At 37.9% G+C, this 13,486-nt stretch overlaps 1 protein-coding gene across 5 annotated transcripts in view; it reads right to left on the reverse strand.

Annotated features, from left to right (window-relative positions):
- Positions 1-208: 208 nt before the first annotated feature.
- The window catches only part of PDCD6 (programmed cell death 6), a 124,660-nt gene continuing 111,382 nt past the window's right edge, over positions 209-13,486 (reverse strand). For 2 of the 5 annotated variants that reach the window (XM_039355600.1, XM_039355604.1), the window contains 4 exons: positions 6,361-6,405; positions 5,574-5,732; positions 2,011-2,120; positions 209-1,698 (listed from right to left, as the gene is read on the reverse strand). In XM_039355600.1, coding sequence (XP_039211534.1) covers positions 1,600-1,698; positions 2,011-2,120; positions 5,574-5,732; positions 6,361-6,405 — 413 coding nt within the window. In that variant the 3' untranslated portion in view covers positions 209-1,599. Of the gene's footprint in view, positions 1,699-2,010; positions 2,121-5,573; positions 5,733-6,360; positions 6,406-11,529; positions 13,159-13,486 lie in introns of those variants that run through there. The other 3 variants (XM_039355606.1, XM_039355601.1, XM_039355605.1) reach the window with 3 other exon arrangements.

Genomic DNA, 13,486 nt, shown 5'->3' on the forward strand with positions numbered 1-13,486 from the left:
CTATCATTAGGTGGTGTAGTCAAATGGTTTTTCGATACAGTTAATTAACAACAGAGTTTCCAATCCCAATTAGCATTCTTAAACAAGGACTACTTAGTTTGTTCAGCATTTGAAATCAGTTTAAAATGTTTTATTACAGTGCTTAGTATTTCTGAAATATACTATTAACATGATAATTAAGAATGGGGGAGACACATTTTTAACTCTGTTCTAGTTACTGTTTTTATTTGTAATTTTGATTTAATGGCATTAAGTCAACACCATTGGAAATATATATATCAATATATTTTAAATGAGGCTATCAGTTCTATTATTTAGGGTTTTCATTTGTCATGTAAATCAAGACCAATACTCTTCCATGAAATTTAAAAGAATAAAATTTGTTTCAGTAAGTTTTGTGTTTTGTGATTTAAGATAGAGAAAGTAAATGGTTACTTGCCATACAAAAGATGGGCTCCTGATGCAGAATAGTAAACTAGTAAATGGAATAGTAAATTAGACACGGTGGAAACTGCAGCCCTTTGTGGCCATGTACCATTCCAGAGTAGAGTAGATCTTAGTGCATGTAGAAAGGTATTATTTAGGCTGGCAGCACATTCTAAGCACAGTAACTACTGAAGGTAAAACTCCACCCAAAGTTGCAAAATGCTTAGTTAGAAAACATTTTATACATAGAAGACTGCAGGCGTGTATTCATATCCAGTTATAACTCCAAGCCAGAGAGGAAAGGCAGAAAACATTTTAATTACACCCAAAAATAAGGAAAAAGAAGAAATATTAGCTTTAATAATAAATCTCTTAAATTCTGCTTACCCAGAATTAAAAAATCCCAGGAAGAAGAGTAACATTTTTTTTTTTTTTTAAAAAAAGATAAATGGTACAAGCAGATGAAACCTAATCTAAATGGGAGAAAAATACAAAAAAGTTATCTTGACATCTGGCATATTTAAGGTTATTATTTCTGTGAAGACACAGGATAAAAGTTTCATTTATTTTCTGTTTTCTATTTTAAAAAGATATATGCAATAGTGTGCAAATCTGAACAAGAATTCTACTGTTTCGCGTTTAAAGATTACTTCCAGCAATAAAATATACATGATACAATGCAGAATCTTGTAGCTATAGCACCTTTTGCAATGAGAAACAGAATCTTTAAGCAATGTATTTCTAAACTAATTGTGTTATATGGAGAAAAGGAATCTATTTTTCTTACAGGTGTTTCTTGACTTACAACCATTTGTTTAGTGACTATTCGTAGTTATAGCTGCACAGAAAAAAGTGACATGTCCATTTTTCAAACTTACAACTTTTGCAGCATCTCCATGGTCATGAGACAAAATCTGGGCACTTGGCATGTTTTTAAGACAGCTGCATTGTCATGTGATGGTCATTTGTAACCTTCCCAGCTGGCTTCCGACAAGAAAAGTCAGTGTGTGTGGGGGGTTCACTTAACAACCTCAATGATTGCAAAAAAGGCAAAAATGGGGAACTCACTTAATAACTGCCTTGCCTAGCAACAGAAATTTTGGCTCAATTATGGCTGTAAGTCGAGACTATTTGTATGCAAGTTCTATTCCGCAATCATATACAATATTTACATCATACAACAGTGAAAACCATAGAAAGATATTGTTCATAAGACACTTGTATCCAGCCGTCCTGATCAGTATCATAGCGTCTGAAGACATCTGTCCATTTCTGGAAGAAAAAAGTTAATGTCAAATTGTCTGCAGATAAAATGCCTGTGTTCCATTATAGAAAATGCATATAACAATCACGAGACAGATATGATGCACATACTGAAATCTAAATTGGGGAGAGGAATATTTTTTCTACAGTTTTTTTTACAATGAAAGTAGAAGTCAGGATCCCAATAAAGGGTTGGACAAAGTCAATGGTCCACAACATAAAGCTGTACTTGAATTGAAACTTTCACATACTTGTTTTCATGTTGCATACTTGAAACAATTTGATCATCTGGCTTCTTTATATTCCCCAGTCTATGATTACCTGCAGTACAACACAGCACTGAATGAAGTCATCAAAAGCCACTTGCCCTCTTCTTTGCCTGTCAAATTTCTGAATCAAGAGATCGTAGAACTGGTCAGTCAGTCGGTATCCTTAATAGAATTGGAAACATTAATAAGCAAAATTTAAAATAATTGCAGCCACTTACATAAATGATATTAATGTAAGCAAATAAAAAAAAACCAGGAAGTTTTGGGTATGACAGAACAAAGGAACCAATGTGATTTAATCAGATCCTTTAGAGCTAGCTGACACCTTTTTATTTTATGAAAAATCAGGCTATCCCATAAAGCATACTGTGATGTGTCACGAATAAGAACTATGGTGGCCCAGTGGTTAGAATGCAGTACTGCAGACTAAATCACTGCTCACTTCAGGAGTTCGATTCCAAGTGGCTCAAGGTTGACTCAGACTTCCAATCCTTTCGAGGTTGGTAAAATTAAGACCGATTGTTGGGGGCAATATGCTGACTCTGTAAACTGCTTAGAGAGGGCTGTAAAGCACTATGAAGTGGTATATAAGTCTAAGTGTTATTGCTAAGTGCTATTGCTATTGTAACAAAAGTTATGGCTGAAAAAAACAATAATGTTTACTGGATTGGTAAAATTAAATAAAATTAAAATCTGAATAGAATAGAATAGAATAGAAGCTGGAAGGGATCTTGGGAGATCTTCTAGTCCAGCCCCTTGCTCAGTTAGAAGAACCTATATCATGTCAGACAAGTGATTGTCTAGCCTCTTAAAAATCTCCAGTGATGGAGCGCCCACAATTTCCTGAGGCAAGCTGTTCCACTGGTTAATTGTCCTCACTGTCAGGAAGTTTCTCCTTAATTCCAGGTTGTTTCTCTCTTTGATCCGTTTCCAATCACTGTGGTTGGAAACCATCTTGGTATACAATGTATATTTAAATAGTGCTGTGTTGTTTGAATACCTCTTCAATCAGGTTTTTAAATAATTACTTATAAGAATGTACAAGAATGAAAATAATGTTTTATTTAAATAGAAAGAAAGAATAACCCTGAGCATCAAATATCATGTTCCTCCAAAAATTTATTTATTTGCCTCCAAAGAGGCACCAGGTCTTATTTTTGGGGGGTGTCTTTTCCATGGTCTCACCTCACAGCAGCAGCACCGACAGCTCCAACCAGCTGGCCCACGTCTTCTGCAGCCGAAGGAAATGCCTCTGCAGCTGTGATTGGACCTTTGGATTGATACTCGCAGTCCCCCTGGCCTGCATTTTGCTGTCAGAGACTTTCTGCAAAGGCCTCTGCAGCCAAGAACCAAGTTACGGATTGAATCTGTGGCTTGGTTCTCGGCTGCAGAGGCCTGTCTGGAAGGCCTCTGATAGCGAAATGCAGGCCGGGAGGAATCTGGAACTCCATTTTCAGCTGCAGAGGCATTTCCCGAAGGCCTCTGATAGTGAAATGCAAGTCGGGGGGCACCGCAGAAGAAGTGGGCTGTCAGGTGAGGCAACTGTTGATTCATGGGAGGCATGGCTATAATGGTAAGCAGGTATGGGGCACATGGGGCAGTTCCATCCCAATACTCCTGCCCAAACTTGATTTTTAGGCATGTGCCTCTCCCCAAAACTAGGGTTTATTTTTGGGGTAGGGCTTATATTAGGCCCACCCCTAAAATTAAGCTAAGGCTTATTTTTGGGATAGGTCTTACTTTTGGGGAAACACGATAGTATGTACTCAGGAAGCCATTCTACTGTATCAAGAAATGCATTTCACAGAATCTGTATTATTAAGTTAGAAATCTAAACGGAGTAAGGTTTCCACCTAGGGAGACATGCATTCAACAACCTCATTACACATGATGTATAATGATTTCTGTAAGCTTATATAATATACTTTACTAAAAATTATACTCAAATTTATCCCCTTTCTCCCTCAGAGGAATGTAAGCTCTTCAGAGTGAATAACTTTACTGTCAAGCCAGTTTCATTCATATGAGAACCAAACATCAAGCCGAGATGCCACACCAGAAAACCTGGCTGTAAAGTATGAGAGGCTGTTCTTCAGAAAAGATTTCATGTACCCAATCATACTGTTAAAACAATGCTGTTTTAAATCTAGATATTTGGACCAAAAATATATGTTTAAAAATGGATATGCTTTTTCCTCTTCCCTACTTTTTATTATATAATCATGTTTTTGAAATTGTAAAGATACCTTTATAAGCTGTTTCAGATTTCTCTTTTTCTCTTCCTCCCTCTCTGTGTCTATGCATCTATGTGTATTTGTAAAATCTTCAAATATTTTGTAAAATTAGTGAACAAGCGTCCATATCCTTAACATTTTCTATCAAGTATCATTTACATTATAGTAATACTTTTAAAATGGATTTTGAATCCAATTCTAAATCCAAAATGAATAGTATAGCAGGCTTTGAATAACAATGTTCAAAATATGATTAATTTTAAAACATCCCCCACCTCAAATCTTCAATAAACTGACTTGTAATCAGTTATTTTAATACATAATATCTTATAAATTACACCACAGAGAAAACTAAAGAAATGTATCATCTGCTCAATCCTTTGGTACTTGGATGACATTCAAGTTATCAAGCTGTACTTGACATTTGCCTATTTATTTCCTTTGGGGATACACTATATAATTCTCTTTGCAGTACTCAGAGAGATGCACTGTTTCCCCCATAACTCTCCCTTAATTACAGTACTGACTAAATATTAAATCCTCTTCATTCATTCCTAAGCAGCAAAAGTTAAGGGCTACCAGAAATAACTGCATAACTATTTTAACCAGGGGTCCGTTGACCAATAATGGACTGCGGCATGTCAGCAACTGGGCAGCACAAACAAGCAAAGCCCCATCTGCGAGATGCAGGCAGCACACAAAACCATGCACCCTTCAGTCCATGGAAAAACCTCTCTCCACAGAACCAGTTCCTGGTGCCCAAAAGGTTGGGGATCTCTGGAATAAACTATATCCCTTCCCCAGATTTTTAATAATCTTACATTTTAATCCCTTCAAATAATGTTCTTCAGTTTCATTTGTAATTAGGGACAGGTGGTCCCCCAAAAATTTCAGTTCCATGCCATGGAAGGCTTTAATAGACAAAATAAGCACCTTAAATTGTACCAGGAAACATTGGTACAACAAATGCAGCTTGCAGAGCAGAAGTGTAACATGTATTCTTCTAGAAACACTTAAAACTGCCCACACGGCTACATTTTGCCCCAACTGAAGTTTCTGGATAGTCTTCAAGGGCAGCATCATATGGACCTCATATTGCAACTATGATTCCACAAGATTTTGTGAAATAAGTTCTAAATAATGTGATTGCTGCACTATTAAATATATTGCTTAAAACATTAATTAATTTAAAGGCCTAATGGCAAGCTATTTCAACCTGGATATCATCCAGGTGTGTGGAGGATGTCTCCAGGTGTATCCTCCTAGAATTCTTCTGTCTCATTGACAATTTCTGAAAATTCTGAAAGTTGAAGTCTATACATCTAGAAAGGCTACATAAAGCTATTTTCCAAAATTACATATTTTAATTACTATGAATTACCAAAACCTGTTAGGGCTTGCTTTAATTCATGTTTGTCAATCATTCCAGAGTTGTCTCTATCATATCTGCGAAAAATGTTCTGCCAATCAGAGATATATTTCCAGACTCCTGTGAATTCATTGAAGTTTACACCACCTTTGTTTTCTCTGTCAAACATAGCTGAAAAAATAATTAATCTTAATTAATTTAAATAGTAGATTAAATTAAATATTAAGCTAATTTATTAAGTTTAAGTTAATTATGAGAAAGTAAAATTATTTCAAAGAAAAAGTTAATTGTACTGAAATTATTTCCCACTTTTATATCAAAACAAACCCCCCGAAAGCAGCTGTTATGCAGGGCAAAATATAGATTCCTCAGAATTCGAGAAAAAAAGTTTGGTTTCAACCATTTTAAAGAGCAATTCAATTAGTTCTTCAATTGTAAGGACCTCCATCAGTTACCATAGTTTAAGAATAGATAAGTATAGGAGAAATACACAGCAAATTATGAAGCTTTTTGTATACCATATCTGTTCCTAAAATTGTAAGCATTGTATATATCTTTTATAAAATACTGTAATTTAGCAGAATCTGCAGGGTATATGGTCCAAATTTGCAAGGATACACGTCCTGCCTCATTTTACATATGACATTGGCAACACAGGTTGAAAAAAAAAATCCAACTGTAAGTCTATGATTACCTGCATTTATTTAAATTAATAAAGCTGAAAAGGCTAGTATTTTGGTTCCCGCTTCAGACAAGTGCAACTTAAGTATAAAACAAATGGAGTTCAAATATTACTTACATAAAATAGATCTTACAGTTGCCGGATTAAATGGAGTCCATGTTCCTAAAAGAAAGAGAAAATACTGCATAGTAAACATAGAAACAAGAACATTTCAAAGTAATAAATGAGTAGTAATTAAACAATTAAAGCTTATTAAAATAGTAGTATTAATAAATCTTACCTCTCTATTATGTTCATAAATTAGGCAATCATTTACTTTTATATAAATTATCTTTGCTTACTAAAAAAATTGACTGTTTTACCCGCTGTTCAATATTTTATTACAGTTTTATCATGAATAAAGTAAATATGAAATTAAATATGTAAATATAGAATATTTTTTCCTCATATAATAATGATATATATATATATATTAAATATATAAATATATATTTTCCTCCTACGTATTGATTGTGTATAAGTTGGGTAGCTATATATGCGTGCGTGCGTGTATGTGTGTGTGTGTGTGTATGTAGGTCTTTGGTTATCCGGGATTGCTTCTAGAAGCACGAAGCCGAAAACACCAGCCTGAAGATGACGAATGAGACTTCGTCGAAACGTCACCAAGACACTTCCAATTTAACGCGGGAGAAAACCCAAATAACCAAAGACCTACATACAAACACCCGCGAAAACCTATATATATAGTCTATATCTCTACCTACCTACCTACCTACCTACCTACCTACCTACTTAAAACAAATAAATAAACATGAACACCAGGGAGTTACTATAAAAAGTTAATAAAAACGCCTAGCTTTCGTCGGCAGCTGCCGATATCATCAGGGCTTAAAATACTAGTCAGTAGGAGAGTCCCTTTATAGGCTGACCAAAGTCTGCACCCAGATCTTAGATCTTGTCACTGGACCTGATGGAATAAGCTGTGTTCTGGTTGCTGGTTTTATACTAGCAGTTGTTCTTTTCCTGCATCTCCTGTACGGATGACATATGTTTTCCCTTTGCTGAGTTTGGGGTCAGGCATGGCACCTCTCCCTCTTTTTTGTTTAGCCACATCCCCTACATTGTTCAATTGCGTATTCCTATCATCTCCTCCCTTGCTCTGTCCAGATTGTTCAGGTCTGGTACACTCTCCCCTTTTTTCTTTTCATTTACAACTCACACTCCCACAATCATGGTCCCCGTGAGTGCTATCCTGTATGGTTTTTACCATTCCCCCCTATCCTTGGTGTTCTTTACTCGTGCATTGCTATCTTGAGAGTTATTTCGTGTTATTCGTTGGCACGATCGGACTGGTGTTGCAAGGTGGAGTGGGCGAGCCATCCCTGCCAAATATATCAGCGAGGCTGTCTTCCCTTCTCTCAAATGTGATCGGGTGATTATCGTTCCAATCCATCCCCTCTCATTGTCTCTGATCTTCATATGCTCCTGTACTCCAGCTTCAATTGGGTCACCTCGAATGTTCTCTGTGCGGCAACTAGAAGCCTCAATCCTTGTTACTTCTCCTAAATTGCTGGCACTCCCCACTTGTGCGTCGTCACGGGAACCATTCTGCATTTCCTGCTGACGTGGCCGAGCCGGTACTACCAATTGGGGCGATCGAATTGCCGCCATCGGGTGAGTCAGTGATGTCATCCTCTCCTCTCTCGAGTATAACCGGGAGCTAGAAACTCCGGTTAAGGGTGTCCGTTGGTCCAGTCCAGGTGTTGGCCCCCCATTGGGGGATGTCAAATCTTCTGGATATCTCGGGGAGTGTGCAGGGATTCCTGACATACGGGTTGCTACCCCTGTATCTCTCAATGCTCCCCAGATCTTCCGAGAACGCATACCTACTCTGGGGGCACGAAGATCTTTCGAACGTTATTCACACTTCGCCCAGATGCCCACAAGTTGTTGAGGAGGGGATGCCTCCTTTGTGGTCCTCTCTACTAATGCATTCGATGTTTTGCCAGACTGTCTCCAATGGGGTGGGTGATTATCCATACTCCAGGCTCTTAACGTTAGATGTATATATGATATGTATATAAAATATTTTCTACAGAAAAAAAGAGTGTTTTTCCGGTAGAAAACCACTATCTGTACAAATAAGCAAACAACTCTCTTCATTGTCTATTCTCAGATAGAAAAAAAGCAATAGGTAAATATATATATAGGCCTTCTCAAGATTACAAACACCATTTGCTAAAAAGAATGTTTGAGTGACTTATCCATGTGTAAAGATAATAGATTTCACTACACCTAAAGTGTATGTTTCCCTTTATTTAATGCAATAATAATGTCAAAACCCATTTCTATTTCATTTCTATCTATCCCCTCTATCTAAAAACAAATCTCACCTTTCCCTGGGTTCTGCCATACTCCCAAGGGGAAGGGGGGATGTGCCTGCGGGATTATTGCTTTCGCTTCCTCTATTCGCTACAATGTAACCTTTTGCTTTGTTTACTGCTTGTGTCTGCTGGCCGCTACAATGTAACAAATTGCTTCCTGCACTGTATCTCTCTCTGAACTTTCTTCTCCCCAACCTGTCAGCTAGGAAAAGGGGGGGGAGAAAGAAATGCAACCTGCGGAGCCTGGCTTATCTCTCCGTTTCTCAAAAGAAGGTGTGAAGAACCAATTGAACATTGCACTGCAACCAGAGCCGGATCGATGTTATCTCCCCTTTTTCCACAATGGACTTAACACCTGGGGATTGGCCGGTTTTGAACTGTGCGGATGAACTGTGGGGCAGGGTGCATTTGGTACACTTTAAAGTATCAATCTGTAAGGAATCCCTCAGATCCTGTCTATTATGCCTGCTATCAATTATTCTTAATAAAAGTTCCCGTTGGAAGAAATTATTTCCAAGAGTTCTGCTTTCTTAAGATGTGGGGTTGAAGTGGGTCCTTACAGATAGCCATCTTCTACTTCGTTATAATTTGTTGCTCAGTTGTTAAGCCATATGCAAGTTCTCGTGACCCCATGGACCACAAAGTGCCAGGCCACCCCATCCTCCATTGTCTTCTAGATCTCACCCGAACCCATGCCCACTGCATTAATGACACTATCTAACCATATCATCCTCTGCCATTCTCTTGTTTTGCCTTCAATACTTCTTTATAGGCGTCCACATACATTCCATAGCCTATAAACAAAGAAATAATTTTCTATGTCTTTCTCTCCATATGCTTGTAGGAATCTATTCTGACCCTTTACATAGTAAGCAGTTTTTTTTAGCTGAAGTTACAATTCTTTCTGGTTGTCTTTATTGAGTTTCAGATTAAAATGGTCAACATAACTCAGCTAAAGCTCTGATAGCATCCAATGCTTTATTTACTATTCATGTTAGTGAACATACCACTGTGAGGAACTAAGTGAACTGTATAAAATTGACAATGTAGGGCATGCTTGGGCGAGTTTAAATTCCCATTAAACTATGAAGTTTAAGTGCTATAGATGATTTAAGTTGACCAACAAGAGGAATTTGGCACTGTAAGGTCCTGCCTCAACTACTCCTCCTAAGAAAGCAGAACTCTTGAAACAGGCATTGTTTCAAAAGGAAGTTTTATTGCAGTGATCCTCAACCTTTCTAATGCCGTGACCCCATAATACAGTTCCCATGTTGTGGTGACCCCCAAGTGGGTGTGGCCACCAATAAGAGGGAGTAGGACAGCTAGGGAAAAGGGAAAAAAATGGCGGACAGCATGGTTTGGTGACCCCCGTGAAATGGTCATTCGACCCCAAATGGGGTCCCGACCCACAGGTTGAGAACCACTGTTTTATTGAGAGATAGTGATAGCAAGATAGCAAAGCAAAATCTAAAGTTTTCCCACAATTATTTGGTGAAAGGAAGAGCCATGAACAAAATAAAATATATCAGCTTGTGCTTGTATTCACTGAAAAAAAATCTACACATGTGGTCATTAAGGATTGGCAACAACTATATTGTATATAATTAATTACTTGTATAAAGCATAAAGCACATCTAAAGAAATCAGATTATCAGTATAGTTGGCCAAAATATATTTTAAAAAAGGAAAGGATTATTATTATCATCATTTAATATGATTTCAAGATACATTTATTTATTTAACAAAGTTCGGGGAACAAACAGAGTCAACCTGAAAATATTAGTACACAAGTATGATACAGTTGCCATTACAGAAACTTTAAGGGATGCAAGTCATGAGTGGAATGTACTGATAGAAGGATACAAACTATTTAAAAGAAACAGATCTAACAAAAGAGGAGGTAGAGTTGCATTATATCATATGTTGGAGATCACTTCTTCTCTACCCAGATGCACTCAACAAGCCTTGAAAGCCTTCTAGAATGCATTGGGTCAACATATGAGGAAAAAACAATGACATTGCCATAGGTATATACTAGAAGCCACCCAACCAAGCAGAATAAATATATTAACTTTTACTTTAACTTTAACTACTCTGACATGAACTGGGAAACTCTGCAATAAATGGGAGATCAAATAGATTCCTCATCAACCTAACTGACAACTTCATCACCGAAAAGGTAGAGGTGGCAACTAGAGGGACAGCTTATTCTTACCAACAAAGAAATGATAGAAGAGATTGAAGTTGCAATAACTTTAGGGAACAGTGTCCATGTCATATTAGAATTCAATATAAAACAAACACAAACAACAGAACATAATTAAACAAGTGTTTTATACTTTAAAAAAGCTCTTAGGAAGGACCCCAAGGATGAAAATCTTAAAGGGCAAATCAACTCAAGATGCTTGGGGAACTCTGAAAAATACTATTATAAAAGCCCAGCCCAGTTCAATACCACTAAAAAACAAAAATAAAAACAAGAAAAAAACCAGCATGATTGCACAAAGAACTCTCAGACCAACTGAAACAAAAAAGGGACAAGTACAAAAAAAATGGAGAGACACATAACTAAGGCAGAATATCAACTAATAGCTTGAACCTGCAAAGATGAAGTTAGGCAAGCTAAGGCTTTGAACAAAGTAAGACTTGTCAAAATGTCTAAAACAATAAAAAAAGTTTCTTTCAGTACATAAAAAACAAGAAAAAAATCAAAGAAACAATTGGTCCCCTAATTGGAGAAGATGACAAAGAAGTAATGGGCAGTAAAAAGAAAGCAGAACTGCTTATTAATTCTTTGCATCTGTCTTCATGCAAAAAGAAAACAGTACTTAACAAAAACAGAACCATAAATGAAAGTTTAGGAATGCAAATTAAAATATGTAAAAATCAGGTAACAGCATACCTGTCAGTAATAGAGGGACTGAAACCACCAGGTACTGACAGACTACATCCCAAAGCTCTGAAGAAACTGGCAGACGTGATTTCAGAATCACTGAAACATATCTTTCAAAGTTCTTAGATCACCTGGGAACTACCTGAAGACTGGAAAAGAATTGATGTGGTCTCCATGTTTAAAAAAGGGGAAAAAAACAGATTCAGGAAATTACAGACTAATCAGCATGACATCAATAACTGGGAAGATCTTGAAAAAGATAATCAAGCAGCAAATCTGTGAACACTGAGAAGCAAACAAGGTTATAATCTGTGATCAACATGGGTTCATAAAAAACGGATCCTGGCACCTCATGCAACTCAGCGCATGGAGCCTGTTACATACATCCTCCCTATTTTGTGGTTCTCGCGCACATTTGCACATTTGTAGACTCTTCCTGACCCCTTTGGCATCTCTTGTGCACCCACTTGCACTCTCTTTGATCTGTATGGCACATCTTCGTGCATTGCTTCAACAATCCACATAGGGCCGCTATGTGTGGGAACCGGGTGGACAGGTATACATGGTCCCTAATGTGGAATGAGTTCGGTTCTACATTTCTTTTGTCAGCCTGGACTTTGTAAGCTGCCTGGGCATCTGCTAAAGCATTACCCACTGCTGGCCACATGTTTTTCAATTGATTAATCCACTCCTTTAAAGAGGAAATATGGATTCCTGGGCTGGTAATTCAGGCATCAGTTAAAAATCTTGCCCAGTTGCCACTTGAAACAGCATGAAGCCTGTGCTGCTGTGCACAGCATTATTATAAGCTACTTCCAGCAACTGGCAAGAGATCCGTCCAATCATCTTGTTGGTAGTTAATAAAACAATGCAGGTATTGTTCCAGTACTGTGTTCGATTGTTTAGTCCTGCTATTTGTCTGAGGACGGTGACTAGAATTTAGTCTTTGGTTGGTTCCTAAGAGGTCCAGAAAAGCTCTCCAGAACTTTGATGTGGATCCCTCTGTCTGAAATAATGCATTGTGGGGCCCTTTGTAGGTGGTAAATGTAATGTAGGAACATCTTTGCCAATGCTTTAGCTGTGGGAATTTTCTGGCAAGGGATGAAGTAGACTTGCTTAGAGAATAAGTTGGTGATGACTCAATTACAGTGTTTCCCAAGTTTTGGGGGAGCTCCGCAATAAAATCCATGGTTCAGCTATTGTTTGGAGTAGCCCAGGCAATTTTCCTTGCCTCCATTTGGCTGAAGCACAGATGGGGTAGCTGGAAACATAATTTTCAATGTCTTTCTTGAGTGAGGGTCACCAGAATTGTCTTTTGAGAAGGTGTACCCAAAATGTCCTACTACTTTTGAGTTGTGGCACATTTATATAGTCCTTAGTCTTTGCTTAGCTGGCACGTACAGCTTTCTGCTTACTCACACAGTCCATGCTGTGTGGAGCAGAGCTTTTTGTGGCTGTAGAACATCTGTTTCCAAAGCTTTTTAAAATTCAGCTGCGATAGCATTGTCCATGGGTTTTCTCCCTTTCTCCTGTGCTCTGTAGTTACCTGGGCTGCTAGTTGATTTACAGGAAGAAGGGGTTTTACTATTTCCGCCTTGGAGCTGTTGTACTGCAGCATCCTTGACAGAGGACATTCCCCCCCCCCCGGCAAGTAATACAGGGTGAAACTGAACTGGTGGAAATATTGAGCCCACTGTGCTTGCTTTGGAGATTATTTCAGGGGAGTTTCAGAGCTTCCAGGTTTTTGTGATTAGTCCAGACTTGGAATGGGATTTTGCTACCTTCTAAGAAGTGCCTCCATGTGAGGAGAGCCCATCTAACTGCAAAACCCTACTTTTCCCACACTGCTCACTGTTGCTCTGTTTTGGTTAACTTCTATGATATACTCGCACACAGTTGCAGGTTTCCCTTCTCATTCTCTTATAACAACACTAGATTGCTGGCATCTGCTCGGATGACAAAAGGT

This window comes from Crotalus tigris, unplaced genomic scaffold (assembly GCF_016545835.1).
Source record: "Crotalus tigris isolate CLP2741 ecotype Arizona unplaced genomic scaffold, ASM1654583v1 scf7180000018697.696732, whole genome shotgun sequence".
NCBI classification, from domain to species: domain Eukaryota; kingdom Metazoa; phylum Chordata; class Lepidosauria; order Squamata; family Viperidae; genus Crotalus; species Crotalus tigris.